The sequence below is a fragment of the Aplidium turbinatum genome, chromosome 12 (genome assembly GCF_918807975.1).
Source record: "Aplidium turbinatum chromosome 12, kaAplTurb1.1, whole genome shotgun sequence".
NCBI classification, from domain to species: Eukaryota; Metazoa; Chordata; class Ascidiacea; order Aplousobranchia; family Polyclinidae; genus Aplidium; species Aplidium turbinatum.
The window spans coordinates 1,229,069-1,247,651 of NC_137483.1; the positions used below are offsets into that span (position 1 = coordinate 1,229,069).

At 41.6% G+C, this 18,583-nt stretch overlaps 1 protein-coding gene across 1 annotated transcript; it reads left to right on the forward strand.

Annotated features, from left to right (window-relative positions):
• The first annotated feature begins 1,425 nt into the window (after positions 1–1,425).
• On the forward strand, positions 1,426–17,338 carry LOC145780865 (WD repeat and HMG-box DNA-binding protein 1-like). The gene is made up of 26 exons (XM_082592515.1): positions 1,426–1,577; positions 2,523–2,634; positions 2,972–3,123; positions 3,964–4,072; positions 4,425–4,475; positions 4,884–4,951; positions 5,195–5,315; positions 5,481–5,587; positions 5,835–5,973; positions 6,291–6,380; positions 6,568–6,676; positions 7,090–7,316; positions 7,910–8,094; positions 8,244–8,338; positions 8,539–8,691; positions 8,895–9,133; positions 9,513–9,689; positions 10,043–10,174; positions 10,697–10,831; positions 10,966–11,051; positions 11,441–11,553; positions 12,029–12,096; positions 12,654–12,812; positions 13,514–13,665; positions 14,002–14,137; positions 16,615–17,338. Exons 1-26 carry the CDS (start codon positions 1,504–1,506, stop codon positions 16,792–16,794), a joined length of 3,369 nt encoding a protein of 1,122 aa, XP_082448641.1. The 5' UTR covers positions 1,426–1,503; the 3' UTR covers positions 16,795–17,338.
• The last annotated feature ends 1,245 nt before the right edge of the window (positions 17,339–18,583 follow it).

The window sequence follows — 18,583 nt, forward strand, 5'->3', positions numbered from 1 at the left end:
AAGCTGTCCAAGATGATAAGAAATCAAAAAACTGATTAGTAGGTTAATTTAGCATTTGTTTAATATGAGTCAATAATTTTCTTTTTGTACATTCTTTTAAAAGTTGTGAATGAGGATTTGCGAATTTCATCTGATATATTATTCCAAATTTTTGCGCCAGAGTATTTTATTGAGCGTTGTAGTTTTGTGGTTGTGTATCGATAATAATAGTAATCTAGGTTGGTCGAGTTTCGAGTAGAAAAGTTGTGAATTTGGTTACATTTTTTAAAGTAGTTTTGAAAAGTGTCCGGTAATAAATTAAAACTAAACTGATACATAAACTTAGCAATTTCAAAGTTGTACAGATCTTTTAACTTTAGGATATTTAGTTGTTTATAAAAGGGTGTGACATGGTCAGCCCATTTGCCATTCACAACAGCTTTGACTGCCTTATTTTGCAAAACACCAAGCTTTCCAATATGTGTTTTGTATGACGACCCCCAAATTGTCAGTCCGTATATGAGGTAAGGATGCACAAGATAATAGTAAAGCTGAAGCATAGCTTTGTGCTTCTTTGTGTTGTGTCATTTTTTTACATTGGCATACACATTACCTTAGCCTATATTGTGAATATAACCTCTGAGGCTATAAGCCAGTGGTTCTCAACCTTTTTCAATTTGCGACCCACTTTTCATGCAAGTATTATTGCGCGAACCACAATGAGATATGACATTTTTATTATGGCATCTTTACTACTGGCGTACATACTGAAATAGTTAATGCGACACAACACATCTATTTGTTGCGGTACATTGTTGCATAATTGTTACGTAATGATTATGCAATAACTTCCCAATTTAATAGAAAACAGGGTGCACAATTCATGAAAATGGAAAGTCAACAAACGAAGTGAAAATAAGAGTGGCAAAGGCGCAGTACTGTTCAAGACCAAACTGCAGCTTGTGAGATCCATAGTAATGTCGGTATTTTTATAAAAATTTTAACATTCAGTAACATTTAGAAATGCTTCGCGACCCACCTGAAATAGCTTCACGACCCACCGATTTGTAGGCCTATACATGTCAGCTCTGTATTTTTTTGTGAAAGGTCAAGCCACACTCTTGACTCTTACATGCATCATGGACATAATGAAGGCAACAGCCCTAAAACAAATTGTAAAACTAAAACTCTCACATTAGCCTATGCATTAGGTGTTGTGATCGTGCCATATTTGAGAATTTCCAAAATTATGAACAAAACTTCTTTAGTCAGAGGTATATAAGGACTTCCAGATTTAAAGAAAAAGCTAATGACCTGTGTGAACACATTCCAAAGTTTCATCATAGAGTGCATTGAGGTCATTATGGATAGAGTTTAGTTGGTTACATTACAATAACTTGAAACTAACATATTTTTTTACATAATTGTAAAATGTTAAAGTAATGTTTTGCTAAGTTCCTTCTTTGAATCTTAATTTGTTTTTATAAGAAATTGCATTTGTTGATACTGAAGATATTAACAGCAATGTCAAGCAAACCAACTCTCCGCTATGGACACACAGAAGGCCAAACTGAAGTCTGTTGTGATGATACTGGCGAGTAAGTTGTAGAATGTTTTTTGACTGCAAAACCAAGCACAATTTATTATCAAGCAAGCCTCTATGCTCCTGGCGGCCATGGCTGCCGATAAGTCGTTAAATGGCCTCTGAAACTACCAGGCCGGTATGCCATATTTGGTCGCTGGCTTCCACAAGCCAACATTTCTCCATTTGCAACCTTTTTTCCACAAACAAGGCAAAGTATGAGCATCGTTGTCGACCTACAAAAACTCAAAGAGTAGCTCTACACCTTCTTGAGAAGCAGTGCATTTAAATACAACTGCAAATATGTTTCAGGTTCTTGTTTGTGTTGTTCTTATCTGAGTGAATGCAGAAACATGATATCAACTGACGGATTTTTTAAAGCTCAATTTTTTAAACGGATTTGTTTGTTTTGGCTGCTAGGAAGAAGTTCTGGTAGGCCATGTTTGGTCGCCTAATAAATATACGAGCTTAGAGGCCTCATCATGTAAAAATAGTTGTTTTTAATGTTATTGCAATTCAGTTTCAAATCAAAACATTTTATCAACATTCAATCAAATCAATCATTTTATTTTTCATCATTAACGAAAAATAAATTCAAATGGAACGATTTTCGAAAAAGAAAAAAAAATTCCAATGGAACATTTTTCTTGTTGTTGAAGGAGGCCTGTTGTCTGAAGTTTAATTTTCTAGTGACCTCTCGGTTGATGATTTAATTCTATGTTTTACGGTAATGTTTGTGCAGGTCATTAATGTATGCACTTGAAATAATGATCTTTGTGATATACAGTATATAACTAAATACTTTTAATAGAGTAGTTATTTCTTTTAATAAAAATTATGCATATAATCATTCCTTTGGTGCTGTAGATTTAACATCAATATAATGCTATTTATCCTCAAAGTGAGTCTATCCAATTTCATCCTCCTATTCTCACTCAATCTTATCGACATTATCTTGTAGGTATTTAATTTCCTGTGGGCGAGACGGAGAAGTCCGAATATGGAAAGGCATCGATGACGATGATCCCACAACTGTCACTGCTGGTGGGGAGGCGTACAGCGTCACAGTGAATGTAAGAATCCCCAGTCTGTTAGATTTTTAATAAAAAGCTACTCGTAGGGATACTGCTTCTACCTTCATTTTTTGCGTTTGTAATTTGTGCATATACCAGCACTCCAGCAAGGAATTGCTTAAAGTAGGTTCATTGCTGCTTGATTTAAGTTTTTATTGTGAAATGTTATTAATGTGGTGGTGGAACGGATCCTTTAAAGCCTTTTAAGTTTGTAAATAATGTTTAATATCTGCTTATTATACCCCCTTGTTGAATCATTCAGTTATAAAGATGTTTTGATTTGGTGATTTTGTAGAATATATCTATGCTATTTAGGTCTTTTATGAAATTTTTGCAGAAAAACATCATGTATGTTGCCTCTGACAACAATTCTGTGGACAGATACTTGCTCCCTGATGGAGCGCAGGATGGAATCCTTGCTCGGTTCACTGGAAATGTTACTCACTTGTGTGTTTCGGAATCCAGAAAGTTTGTTGCTGCCGGATCCAGGTATCATCCAGAACTTTCTGTTGCGGCTTCATTAATTTATTGTTGTTCACAATCAGAAAATTACTTGCATTACTTGTCCTGATTGCCTCAGGAAGTGACTGTTGATAGCAGCTAGCCTAGGCATTCAGTATCGGGTCTGCTACTATTCGGTGAGTCCGATTCGGTGAGAGCCTTTTCGGTGAGAGCCTTTTTCGGTAAAGAGCTCTATTCGGTGATTTTTTTGAAAATTATCGGATACCGTAGCCTAATTATCATTGCCGCTTTTGCATCGTTTTAACGTTGAAATAAGACCCTAACCACAACCCTAACCCTTATCAACTAACCACTAGCCCTTAACCCCTAACTCTTATCCACTAACCCTTAACCACTAACCCTTACCCACTAACACTTACCCACTAACCCCTTACCCCCTAACCACAACCCTTATCCCTAACCCTTATCCCCTAACCCTTACCCCTAACCCTATAACGGCAATGATAATTAGGCTACCGTACCCAATAATTAAAAAAAAATCACCAAATAGGGCTCTCACCGAATCGAACTCACCGAAACGGGCCATTCCGTTCATTATCATAGCTTTTTGCTTGTACAAAGTACTTTGGGCTACTGGGATTTTAGGTTTGATCTTAAAAAATGATGCAAAATGTTGCAACATGTTTTCAATGTTGCATCATAAACACTGTAATTGATCAGAAATGGTTGGAAGGTTAAAGGGTGAGTTAATTTTTTGTCTTTACTTCAGCACTTGAAGAAATCTATTTAATGTTTACTGAATTGGGATTTTTTGCAAAACAATGAACTTTGGTGAAGTGGCGAGTTAACGTTACTTTAATTTTGCAGTGACTTTGAGATAAAAGTCATGGATATTCAAACAAAGAAACAAAAATGCTTTCTTGGTCACCAGGCTCCGGTGCTGAGCGTAGCGATCGATCCAAATGATGAATATTTGGTGAGTTGTCATTTTAATTATCATTGTTGTGTTTGATATTAATTGTTAGTTATTTCAAAACTGTCGGCGCTATCTTTGTTTTGTAGTAGTTGGCAGTAAATTTAGTATGAAGTGGATACTAGCCGAGGTACAATGTACCAGCATATCTTCAGTGGTACAAAGAATTTGTCAGAAATTTCATAAATACTGTAGTGAAATTCTGACTTAAATTTGAATTAAAAAAAATCTTTGATCAAGGGTAAGCCTACAGAAGAGTTACCAATAGCTTGTTCCGTAGCAAAGTTTAGAAACAAACGTAGTTGTTTGAATCACGAAAACTACTCTTCTGTTTAATTTGGTTTCATTTGCTCAGGCGTCAACAAGTTGTGATGGGAAGCTGAAGCTATGGGACATGAATAAAGAGGTGAACGTGTGAGGCTACGTTGTCATGACTGTAAATATGAATATCCTTAGTTTTAGTTGAGTTCATATTGACAGACAAGTGCTGTGCTCAGTAGAGAACTTTGCAGACGTGCTAACCCTGTTTGAAACAACATTTAAAGACCAAATTTGATAATTATGCTTTATATGTATTTGGTTTGTTGTTGGTTATTAAACGACATGAGAGCTTGAAAATTAAATGACTTCATTTTTTTACTTACTGAAGCATTCAATTTTCAAGCTTTCATGTCGTTTTCACTTTTCCCAGTGTGGCAACCCACCACGTTTTCAGCAACGCAATGTGAATGGCTGCCCACCAACACAAACTATTGTTGTAACGTGTCGCGTTCTTTCTTGTTGGCTTATTAACTTTCACATGACTATTCTTCAGACTTGCATCCAATCTATAGACGTTGTGGCTCCATCAAATGATGTTGGAAATTCATCCAGCTTAGCCAGGTAAGGTTTTGACCAGGCATCAGTAATCCACTTCCGTTGTGGAGTGTGTGACACAAAGTTCCACGAGTTAAATACGGTTGATATATTGAAATAGATTAAACTCAAAATCCGTGATAAACATTACATTTGTATTGCTCGAAGTGAAACAGGTTGAGTTTTTAAAGATTGCGACAGAAAGGCAATTTTTATAAAATAAGATATGAACCAATTGTGGACACGTTTATTGATTTCATGAACCACTAGGTTGTGCTGGAGACCTGCCACTGGGGAGGATATTGCGGTTCCTGTGGATAACGGAGTCAAGATCTACTCTCGAGTTACTTGGTCACTTTTCCAGTCACTGACCACAACAGTAACAGACAAGGTGGGTCTATGGGCGCTGAATTTTACTGTGGCGATGAAGCAAGTCATGCTTTGAATTTAATATTTTATGCGTGTACAACTCCAAGTGTTCCGGTTGAACCTGCCAGTAGATGCCGCGAGAGAACAGCAAGTTACATGGTATGACGTAATGATGACGTAATTGCAGGCGTTTCATTGTTGTTCGTTCTCTCCGTGTGGTCGGTTCATTGCTGGATCATCCATCGATGGCTGGATCGTTGTATGGGACTCAGAAACACAAGACGCTCTGAGAACGTAAGCGACTTGCTCTTTCCATTGTTGCCATGAACCTTGCGCGCTGCTCAACGGCGCCGAAGTGCAGAGATACAGAACCTCTGAAATATTCAAGCCGGTTTTTAAAAGTCTAAATTTAAATTAGAAAGATTTCTGTGCGTTGCCTCACTGCAGCAAGTTAGTGGGTAATGGTAACATGTCGTTAGTCGTTGACTTCTGCTTCCCACCATTTTCGCACAACAAATTGTATTCGCCATCTCCTTCACAGAGTACGTCATCCTCTCCGAACTCCCATCTCATCGCTCATGTGGAATCCGAAGGAGAACAACTCCCTTGTTTTCTCTGACGTCCGAGGACAAGTTGGGGAACTGAAAAGCGTTGTCCCAAATGATGGCCCAAATGACCCGGCAAGTGGTGATGGCCCTTATAAGGCAACGTTGTCAGTGAAAACGTTGTTTTGTGAAATGAAGACAAGGAACAGCAGTTTAACTTACAGTATTTTACACTGAAAATGGTGCCACTAAAAGTAACCACAATTTTGATGTGATCGCCGTATTGTTTTTGCGTGAGGAGCCACATAGTTATAATTGTTTGCTTGCTAGAGAGGCGTTTGCTTAAGTGGCATTTTTAAATGGGAGCTTACAAAGTTTCACGACTTTGTAACAGCGCCACTTGTAGTGAGCACAACTTGGGTGCGCGTGCAAATGACGAACTTATTTTGTAGAAGACAGCCAACGAACTTGATGCTTTGTTTGATGAGGAAGATGACAACATGATGGTGGATTTGATGGCTGAAGAGGATAAAGATGTTGGGGTATGTGTCCCAGGACGCTTTTATTCCACCGCATGCTATAACGTTTTGACACTAACGAGTTAGTTTCAAACATAAATGTTTCTCTACCCCCATCTTGTAATTTCGTCATCCGATTGTTGATGACAGAGTTGGGCAAGCACGCTCCATGAACTTCTATGATATTGATGCTGATTCTGTTACTTTGCAGAATGATGGCGATCTTCCAAAGATGAAGAGAAAGTCTAAAACAGCTGTATTTGAGAGTGATGATGAAGATGGTGGCTCAGCCAAGAAACAATTTCAAGATGAAGATTTTCGTAAGTTGGTTTGAGGTTGTTGGTTGAAGATATTCGCCAAATATGCTGAATTATTCTCTTGAGGTTAGGAAGTTTATTCCTCACGATAGCAGTTTATTAGCGGCACCTTCTGATAATGTCTCTCTGGTAACATAACAATCCAAAACAAGTTCCTACACAGACAGTAAATCAACCATTTAAACGGTTAATTTGCTATTTGGGAGTGTATCTTGCCATTAATCTATTTGGGACGATAAAGAAATACCAGCTGCAACATACGCTGTACCTTACAGTTTCTGTTTTTATTTTTTTACCAGCAGCGTGTTTGCGGTGATGAGATTTGCAACTGGTAAACAACACGGCAAAACCGCTGCATTTAATGTAACACTCTGTGGCTTTGGTGATAAATATCAAGTATATGTTACAATCTTCAGCCCCAATACCATCGACACTGGAAGTTCTTGCGCGGGATGATCTGGATGCAGATCTTGCTCCTCCTTCCATCCCTCCTACAGCTCCTCCAAAACTATTTGAAGATGATGACGCCTCATCAGTGGCCACTGGAGGGGGTGTGTTGCCTAACCATAGGACCCTCCCCACAATCATGCAACCCCCCTTTCAACCAGGATCCACCCCTGTCCACCTGTCACACTGGTTCATGGTACGATGCTGTTATCGTCATTGAGTAATTGCAGCGTAATTAACTCAGCTTCAACCCCATTGAGGGTTGTATCTAATCCTGCTTTTGCGTGGTAAACCCAATTGACTCATTGGAGCGCTGGGGACACTGCCGAGACTGGTTTGCCACTTATCATCATCATTGTCAGCCATTGTTGTTTCAATGCAGGATGAAGGCCTTCCCCATATCTCTATAATTTTGTCTGTCTTTGCACGTTTGTGTCCAGTGTTTGTCGAATTGGTAGAGTTCGTCTCGCCATCTTGTTTTCTGTTTCCTTCCTTTGCGTTTATTGTCAAGCGGTATCCATTCAGTAGCTCTTCTTGTCCATCTGTTGTCAGTTGTTCGCATGATATGTCCTGCCCACTTATACTTATAGTGGTCGTCAACTATACTGACGACACAGCCATGATAAGCAGCTGACTTGAAACCACCAAACCAAAGAGAGGTTGCTGCTGAACAGAGCAACTTTCAGAAAATAACATTAAACTATTGTCAAGCAAAATATGCTGTTGAGACAATCCAGCGGAGATTTTATTTGTTTGTTGACAAAAAGATCTTCCATTGTTCCCCTGCAGGTGTGGAATGGTGTCGGAGTGGTGCGTTGCTATAACGACGACACTGAGAACGCGATCGACGTGGAGTTCCATGACGCGCAAACTCACCATTCCCTCCATGTAAACAATCAGGAGGGGTACACGATGGCCGATATGAATGACAAAGCTGTCATTCTGGCTGGGGATAGCTCGGATGACAGACCAAGGTGGGTAATCGCGATTTTTTAATTTTCATTTGTTTCAATTTAATTTTGAGTTACGAACTCAGTTCATTTTATTTGTCCATATTTTTGCGTTTCACGGACGTTTCACATTTGATTATTACCTCATAAAGATGTTTTTAACCATTTTTCAGCAAATTAAAGTGCATTCACTTTTCCTCGTGGGACACCAACAAGGAGTGGTCCATTGGAATGCCAGATGGGGAAGAGATCCAATGCATTGCCATTGGTTAGTTCTCTGGTTGCAAGTTTTGTTCGGTTTGTCTATGAAATTATTTGTATTATAATTGCAAACATATATATCTCCATTTCTTTGGTGCTAACTGAACATCGCCACTTGCCGCAGCATGGTTTCAGTCACAATTAATCTTTAACAAAATTTTGATAGTTTCCCAGAACTACTGTCATAAATGGTACGCGCACTTCCAGGTGACTGCTGGATTGCGACATCTACCGACGCCTTGTTAGTGAGGATACTATCACTGGGTGGTGTTCAACGACAGATCTTCAGCATTCCTGGTCAGGTGGTTGCCATGGCAGCCCACACAGATCAGCTGATCATCGTCTACCACTCTACCCAAGGTAATCCCTATGATGTCATAATGTTTGATTGGATAAAATGATGGTTTTTAAATTTAGACATTTCAATTGTTTTACTCATAATCGCTCTAGGTTGCCAGTAGGTTATCGCGCCTTGTGCCAGAGAGTTTAGTGTTTTTTCAATTAAATTCGTCTTTTTTGCCTGAATTGGATTTCAAGTGTTCTATGTAACTACTTTCATTCAGGTTTCGGGAGAACTCAATGTTTGGGTTTCATGCTGCTCGAAGTTGGGGCCGGTAGTGGGTGCAAACCTCGACATATAATTGGGGGTCAGCACTTCCCCATCAGTCGGGACTCCACTCTCACCTGGCTTGGGTTCACAGCTGAGGGGACCCCAGGGGCTGTGGATTCTTTGGGAGTGGTTCGCCTTTTCAACCGAGAATTCTGTAAAACCTGGAGCCCTGTTGCCAACCTGAAGAAGCTGGTGAGCCTTGTGCAACACTCTTCTCGTTGTGACGCGTTTAGCAACTGACAATTAGAGCAACGGTATCCGTTTACAGCTGAGGGTTTTGCAACCCAGTTGTATTTTTCCTTCAATTTCCTTGGAATCAAACGCTTTGCGGCTCACAAATGGATCGCGGTTCCACCGGTCTATCCATTTTTCAACCCCAGTTGTCGGTCTGTAATTGTCACGGCAACGGTCATTTGCTGCCTTTTTTGAAATATAGATTAGCATTCGTAGAGGGAAGTATGTTTTAAATTTGTGAGCTTGCCAGCCACAGTACCAAGATGTGCTGATCTTTATTGATAAATGTTCAACCTTCAACTGTGATCGCTCTGTATTTAGAAATAATTGTTTGCAGACGAAAAGCCGCCACGATCACTACTGGGTGGTGGGCCTCCACGAGAGCCCTCAGCAGATACGATGCGTTTTGTGCAAGGGGTCATCCTTCCCTTCCACCCTCCCCCGGCCCACAGTGACAGTCCAGCCCTTCTCCATCCCTTTGTGCGACATGGATGGAGACAAAGCCAAACTTGAGGTGGGGATCCATCATCTAACGGCACGCCAAGATCGAATTCGCTCTCGTTGGTTTCCGCTTGGTGACTTGGAGTTTGTATGAGCGACTGTTGCGGTGTTGCCATGACAGCTTCTTACATTCAATTGTGACAATTATCTTGTGTTGGCATTGTCACTCATAAAGTAAATTACGACGTCCACAAATGTTTTTTTTTTCATTATGAATTTGCGTGTCCTTGAACTCCACAAAGAAAGGTTCAACTCTCTTTAAACAATCACATATTTCATTACTGGTCTTGGTTTATGTGGACATCGTTATCTGAGCATTGTGCATATGAACCCACCCGTTGTTATCTTGTGATGTCACAATTACAGGAAGAGTACTGGAAGACGAAGCTATTTTCCTCATCCGGGGATTACCTGACATCGCGCGGTTACGAGCCGGATCCGGAAGGGCAGCGGAAGGCCAGTCTTGAGATCCAACACATCCTCATGCGACTGTTTGCTGTGAGTTGCCTGATGAATTCTATACGTCTAATTCTAGTCGTTATTCTATGCGCCATTGTTACGTCTTCGCTCATAACAATACGTCATCGCTCATAACCATGCGCTATTGTTACGTCTTCGCTCATAACATTACGTCATGGTCATCGCTCATAACCATGCGCCATTGCTTGTAACCATGCGTCATTGTTACTTCATTGCTTGTAACCATGCGCCATTGTTACGTCATTGCCAAAAACGCTGTCATTTCACAAAATGATCACGGAATCGCAATGGAACTTTACTGAGAGCTTAATCAAGTAGTTTATAATTATTGTCATCGGTTTACTGGGAAGGATTTGTGCTTGTCACTTATTGAAATGTCATTCTTTGAACTGATATAATTTGTGTAGAAATTTCTATCTGGCAGTCTCGCAAACTTATAGAGGATTTGAACCACTGATTCAGATGGAGTCACCGAGGTTTCAAGTTTAGTAAAATATTGGAGGTTAACTTCTAGCAATACTAACAACTCTCTCCTTGCAGCTGTGTTGCAAGTCCGACCACGAATTCCAGGCTATGGAGGTCTCTTCATTGATGCCGTCATCCTCATCCGTCCAACTTGCCGTCAAGTACGCTTCCCGTGTGAGGAGGATTGCTCTAGCTCAGAGACTGCAGGAGGTTGATTTATATGTGATGTCACACTTAACGTTATGACGAAATAAGTAAATTCTTGATGGAAACATTTAATTGATGATGTTGTGTAGTTACATGAAGTTTAGTGAAAGGCTTCGGATAATTTAATTTATGTCAAGGTGGCACAAGATAAATTGGAAGAAGAGCAGAAGGAAGAGGAAGAAGTTGAAGATGAAGAGGACTTCAGGGAGGAGATGCAGGCTGGGTCAGATGAATGGTTATCATTTAAGTTTGTGTTGACCAATCAGGTCGCTTGGCATTGTCACGTGGTACGCCTCAAGTGTTACAACGCATTACAAATCAACTAGCGATGATACTAGGGTTGCATTGTGGGAAGTGTTGTCTTCTGAATGACATCAACGTCACTTCCTTACCGGGGCTCGTGAAATGGAACCGCAGTATAAGCCTGCAAGGAACTTCCTTTCATCGCGTTGTTACAAACTAAACATCAGACGATTGTTTTTATATTGTTTGAAAATCGTAAAGGCGCAAATTGTGAATATATTACGTTAAACAAGGAAGTACTTTGGCCGGTCCCCAAACTCGGAACCTCCATTTTTCAGCTTGTTGTTAACTATTGTCTGTGATTGACAGTTATAGTGCTACCGCCACCGAGTGGTCGCCTCGTGCTTCTCAACCAAGCGCAACCAAACTCAATCAACCGTGCAAAGACGACGACGCGCCAACTAGCGAGAAAACAGAAAAAGGTAAAACAATTTGTAGTGCGCCAGGATGCGCGATTGAAGGAACGGTAAGAGCAAACAAGGTTGGTTCAACTCTCGGGTGTGCGCTTGAGCAACGCATTTCAAGAACAGCTCCCCATTCAGCGGCACCTCAATTCAGCAGGCCATGGCCTTAGGTATATCTCTCTAGACCAGTGCACTGCTCATAACCATGAGAGATATCAAGAGATGTAGGCGGCGCCGCTCCACGATCGACGGCGTGCCTTTAAGTGTCTTGTCCAAGAAACAGCCGCATGCTCTTCAGCGGTGTCGAACCGACTCCCTATTCAAAGTCGAACCGTGACTCTCACCACTCGGCAATGCAGCCGACTAATTTACAGCATTAAGCTTCAATGGAGTCTTTCTCAAGCCGTGGAGGGAGATTCATTCACTTGATGGCATGTTTGAGTCTTCTACCTGTCTGCTTGTCAATTTCTTGAACGAATAAAACTTGTTTCAGAAAAGAAGACCAAGCCAGCAAGATCTCTCTCCTCGCAACTTGCGGGAAGTAGAAGGAACCCGTTCAAGGTTAGTTGTGGAAAGATGGTGATCATCAGGGCTGGGAAAGCTGAAAGCTCATTCCTGACCGTGCCATCTGGAATAATCCCAAATCGGGTCTTAGTTTCATTTCCGAAACTTCTAATTTTTGAACGGTTTAATTGTTAAGTCACAACTACTATGTTTGTTTTAGAAGATTCAAGTAAGTGAGAGTTCCCTTAGAATTGCTTTTAGGCTAATAAAGAATGGCCAACCCGTTTACAGCCAGGGCTGTAGAGTCCGAAGGGTTTTGGCCAGAAGTCGGAGTCGTAAAAAATGGCCGAACGTTAAAAAATCTGGCAACACTAAAGTCGTAGTCGGCCAGTTTTAATTTACGAGTCAGAGTCGTGTACTTTTCGCCTAACTCCACAGCCCTGTCGGCAACACGCGACGGATCAGCTCATTGCAAGCTGTTGCAGAAGTTGGACTAAATCTTGTTTGTATGTGGCAAATCTTTTTACCGAACCCTTCTGGTTAGTGCGACTACTGGTGCGAATCGGGCGCATTGTGTCGTCAGTGATGTTCAACATGGCGTCATATTTGTTTAGAAATCTGTTGACACTTCGTCGAAAGCAAGCGGCTCTATCGTGCCACCCGGCGGAAGCGTGTTGGACGAGATGAAACGCTCCACACCAACCACTATGCGGCGCACCCCCATAACTTCCGCTGAGGTGACCAAGAGGATGAAGGGGAGCGCGCAAAAGAAGGTGGGAGAATGGGAATGATTGACATAAGTTTCTAATGTTCAGATAATATGAAACCTTCAGAAATAATTGATTAAACTACCATTCAACGTTTTAGAGGCAGAGAAAACTTTTTCTCGAACCGTAGAAAATTTCATTATCAGATCACCGCTTCAATGCGTGATGGAAATCTACAGATAAATCTGCATCAGGCATTGCAGAGTGCAAAAAACAGTGTTGCAGAACGCGTTTTCGAATATTAAATTCTCATCAGTGCATCTGAACAAACCGACGATGGATTATGATGATGATGATGATGATGTCATCAGGCGGTGATTTGATAATGAAATTTTCTACGGTTCGGGAAAAAGTTTTCTCTGCCTATAAAACGTTGAATGGTAGTTTAATTAATTAGTTTCTAATGTTTTGGAAGCGATTTCTTCATAATTAAATGAACCTATGGTCGATGCTGGCAAAGAATTGTGCAATCCTTTTAACAGTGTTATTTATTTCACATCATTTTCTAACTCTGATGATGTCACACTCCACTTTGATGACGTTGTCGAAACATTTCCAAACATATTTTCATCAGACGAATGCGTTTTCTAAAGTTAAAAACGCTGTGCAGGACAGTGGTCGCCCTTGAAGAGGCCGCACCAGTTGCAGCCCACACATTGTTTCGGCTGTACTCGCTGCCCTCTAGTGGTGTTATTGTTGTTATTCAGGCCACCCAATCCACACTGAAAGTGACCACCGCCCCCAAGATAAACTTAACTTCAACCCCCAAAGGCAAGAAAGCTGCAATGGTTGACGATAAAGACGATGACGTCATAGAGACAGGCGTGCTCACCGAAGCCGACACGAACGTCGAGAAAAAGTATGTTGAGATACGAATCTGGTAAAAAAAAAAATGCTGTCAAACAGATTTCATTCCTCACCATGCATGCCCCACTTTCCCCTGTCTCTCTGCAGCCCGCCTACACTTACGATGGAATCATTGCAATCAAATCCTCATGTTGTTGGGATAGCATCTTCCTCATCATCATTGAAAGATTTGAACTCCTCTCGTGTAACATAATGAGGAGTCATCGTTTTTGTAGGTTGCTCCTGGGTCGAGGATTTACATTTTCAAATCATCTTGCATATGTTTGGTTTTTCATTTGTTTGTTCGCTCGCTGACCGCGCGATGTTTGACGCTATCTCTTGTCTTAAGACCGATGAGCGGAGTTCTCCTCTTCATGGAGGAGCACCTCCAGTCGGTGAGAGATGAGGATCCAGATGTTGATGGAATAGAAGCAAGGAAGGTCATCATCAACAGGTTCCGGTCCCTCCCACCTGAAAAGAAAAAGGTGCGTTTCAAATCGATCCGAAATTGTTTGTTCTTTGTCCGCTGCGTCGTTCAGTCGTGAGATCACTTGCTAGAAAGGGCGTGGGTTCAACACCGCTCAAGAGTATGCGGCTATGTCTGTGGCAACACATTTAATGACATGCTTGAAGGTGGACACGTAGATTGACTTCCGTGCCACCTGCTGATTCTCCCACTAGATGTCAGCCTGGACTCTCACACCATCCCAGTCCACATCACGCGTAGTGGCCACCGCAAGTATGTGGGCCTGGAGGTCACACACTGACGTCGCATCAACCACACTTGAGATTTGCTGTGCCCTACAGATCGGCGATGTAGCGGTGCACCCCCTCATCCAGAGCGTTGGCATTGTCTCGATGCGTTCGTCGCTGCTTTGATACTTACGCGTCGTCCATGCCTGTACCCATCTTCCCCATCGTCCATCTCTTACGTCACTGAGCGGCAAGTCTGCTGGAGACGTGTCGCGTTGTTCGCGCGACCACCCACGTGATGGCGTTGTGGTCGACCGCCCGCGTTGTTGATTTAGTCGTCACGGTTATTTTGTCTAATGCGATAATTCAATTGCAACTTGTTTGCGAAACTGGTTTAGATGCAAGAACACTCCTAAAATGACGTCACAAGCACTTATAGGTGATAAGTGCTTTACAGTCCAACGCCTATTGTGACATCATCGTCACATTTGTGGTGTTATGGCAACAGTGAAGAAGGGGCCGCCTTGTCGAGAGTGGGCATCCCGGATGACTGCAATGAAGCGTTACTATTGTTCACGCTTGATCAGTTTGTGGCCACAGGATTTGCAACAAGCTCACAGGGTTGCTTGTGCAGTTTGTTAGCAAGTTTCTGCTTCGATTCGTTGAGGTTCTAAGACAGCCACAGACTTGCTTAAAATTGCCCCTCCCCTCCTCTTCCATCACAGACTTGCTTAAAAGTGCCCCTCTTCCATAATAATGATAAAGTTCAGGGGGGATTTGGGTAACATACTTTTTTCAATTTACTTTGAATTGAAGATTGGTTAGGGTTAATTGTATACACATAACATTCATGCTTGATACTCGACAGCTAAAGATTGAGTTAAGTGGACGGGAAGGCAAGGAAGTCAAGTGCCCATCATCAGGCATGTTAAGTATCCTGGCTGGACAGCGTGTGCTGTAGATAGGTGTCGAACCAAGAACCTTCGAACATTCCATTGCTTCACCTCTCAGCCGCGTTGCCTTGAACATAATCGCTTGAATCAACGCGGGCGCTTCATCAAGTTGAATATTACATGGCTTGATTGAAATTCTGTGCGAAAACGAACAAAAGATCGAATTCTCTTTTTTTAATTGTTGGTCATAAACAGAAAGATGAGGTTTATCGCGACCACAGAAACTCTTAGCTTTAAATTAAGCGCTTAATAATCAGCAACCGCGTCTGGCTTTGTGAGAAAGGTCGCTCATAATTATTTCATTGCAGCCTTAATACCTCAACTCTGGATTATGTCGTTATAATTATATCTGTAAACCGTGGAACTTCATCGCGACTGAATCAATGCGCGCTGTTCCACGTTCATATCAGGGGTGTGCAGACTGCAGACTTGTATGTTGCAGAGCACATTGCAAACCATCGGTTGGCAACCGCGTATGCTCTGCTTGCAGGGGCGATTTGTGAAATCCTTTCCACAATCCACTGACTACAGCAGCTAACGTTAAACTGTTTTGTTGTTGAACTTCCTAAAGTGGTAATGCACCCCCGCTATTGAGATACCGCCATTATCGGCTCAAGGACGAATGAGTCCACTGGATTGTTGGTTCAGTGTAACGTTGAAGCAATGTAAAGTTACCGAAATTTTTGTTAAGATGAAAAATATGACAACAACCTGCCAGCATCTGGCTTGATAATTTTGAAGCTAAAAGTGAACCGGTTAAAGCCAGTTATTACCGGTTTTAGTAATCGGATGTCGTCGGCATAATGGCTGCTCGATAGGATTGGTGAGCGAAACGCGGCGAGATCTTTCGACAAATTGTGACCAGATTGTATCTATTTGAAATGTTAAGTGAAGATTACAACAATTTTGGCTTTTCCAAGCTGAGATCAGGCAAATGCGAACGCGCTCACCTTTGTGCCGCTACATATCGTCTGTTGAACTGTGTCTGGATTTACTGGATTACGTTGCGGTTTGTTTATGCGAGTGACCGAATCTACTGCGAATCGGTTCGCTATCTTGAGCAGAGAATTACGATATTTTCCGTTTAAATCTGACGTTGATGGCATTTTAGCGTTTCGATGTCTGGCGTTGATGGCATTTCGCGACCACTGTGCGCTGAACAAAGGCGCTCTGGCACTTCTTTCCTTCTTGTGCCATCTCAATATGTCACGTGAGTGATAGGCTGTATGTTTGAGCGAGACGATTATTCAATGAACCATATCCTCATTTATGTTCACTTTGGTGGTAAATGATTTATATCAACCTTATTGCTTCAGGAGTGGAATGAAAGAGCGAAATTGGGATGTGGTGGTAAGCCCTCCAGTGGTCCGAAGAGGAAGCTTGAAGAGTCGACCAATGAGAATCCTTCAAAGAGCCAGAAGATTGAAGCGGACACTCCTCCAACGAACAAATCCAAGTCAATACTTTCGGCCTTTGCGTTCAGTGAAAACACTTGAGGCTATCATGAGATGACGCTGTTTGTCGCCCCCAAACATCGAAGTGTGACGTCACTTCACAGACCAGTCATCGCCCCCACACCATGTTTGTTGCATCCCCCCGGGTTGCAAGGTTTAGGTTTCTATGCTTCCTTGGCGCCAACATCTTTGCACTTCATGATCCTCTACTTCAGATGATCTTTCGCTCATGATGACGTCACTGGTAGGTATTCGGTCCAAAAGTCACGTTCCACGACTTACCAGGATTGCCAAATGTTTTTAGCTAATAAGTTACGTGACAAGGAATTAATGTTTGATGGACACTTAGATCCAACATTGACGATGATGTTTCTGTGTCACTTCACAATCGAAAAGCGTTCATTGCAATTTCTTGTATGCGATACTGGATAATTCTCAAATCGCTTAAGTTTATACATTACAAGCTTTGTACACACATCTGGCAACACTTTCGCTGCAAATGTAAGGTATAGACAAATAAAACCTAACAACCACATGGCATTTAACATAATGTAGTAGCATGGATATAAACTAAAAATTACAAACGTTTTCGGCCATGCTCATGTGATGTTTAGAAATCGTTTGTAGTTTTAGTTTATTTCAATATTATATTAATGACGTTTGGTTGTTCGGTTTATTTCTTTGGTATAAGAAAATTAACTCTTCACCAAAATTGTGAATGTGAGGTAACTTGCTCTGAAGTAGCTTTCGGACCTCACACCATATGCTCACACGCGCAATCCACGCGTCGCGGTAACTCATGGACCTCGTCCTTTTCGTTTATTATTAAAGTTTCTTATCAGGCTAATTATCGTAGTGCTGAAGAAATAGTTTAATTTCACCCACAACTGGTATCAGAAGTTGTAGTTTAGTAACAGGAGGTTCCAGTTGGCGAGAAATTTTAAGACTTTTGACGGAAATGTTACGAATATTGTCGTAGTCAAGCAGCCTGCGTCATATTGGCCACTGGTCCCCCCATGATGGCTTCGCATTTACTAAAATTGAACCTCTCTTTTGGGAAACTCCCATGGTCTGCTTGGTGCAAGGATCTGATCTTCCAACCGGCCTACATGGCACAACCGTCGCGAGTTCAACCCCCCCATTTCGGCTGATGGCGCATGGTCGTCATGACAACGTTTGTCTATTGTCTCTTACAAGCATAGTTACAAGCATGGAGTTAAACAGGGGCTCTTGCTTTATTTGGGCGGAAATTTTACCAATATATTTTGGTTTGTGTTTGGAGCTGTGGAGCTGCTCATTGTTATGGGGTCCAAACTATTTCTTGATGAGAAGATCAAGCAACGCTGGTTCGACTCGCGGGGTGTGCGGTTGAGCAATCCATTCCATTACAGCTAGCCTATCCATTCAGCGGCCTCCACTGGATAGAATAAAGATGTTCCAGTTCAAAGAGAGCCTTCACATGACGATTTTATCTTGTGCACTGTGGTAAAGAAAGTGCGCAGCCGAACTTGTAAATAATTCGTTAAATGAGGAAACTGATGCGTTTTGTGAGCTACGAATAGAGACTTCAGAAAGCGAAAATATATTTCACGTGTAGATCAGTGGCAAAGTGAAAACTTTCCGCCCTTCAGCAAACAATCGAACGAAAAAGAAAAACATTTAACATCTCTTCCCTTATACACGTTTCGAATACGTCGGAAAACTAGTTTTTTCCGACAGGATTACAATGCAAATGATCGGATCAAGGTTTCTCATGGGAAACTAAAGACATCTCAGATTAGCAATGGTTAAACAAGAGGCAGCCTTTCAAAACGTGCACAATCCTGTTTTG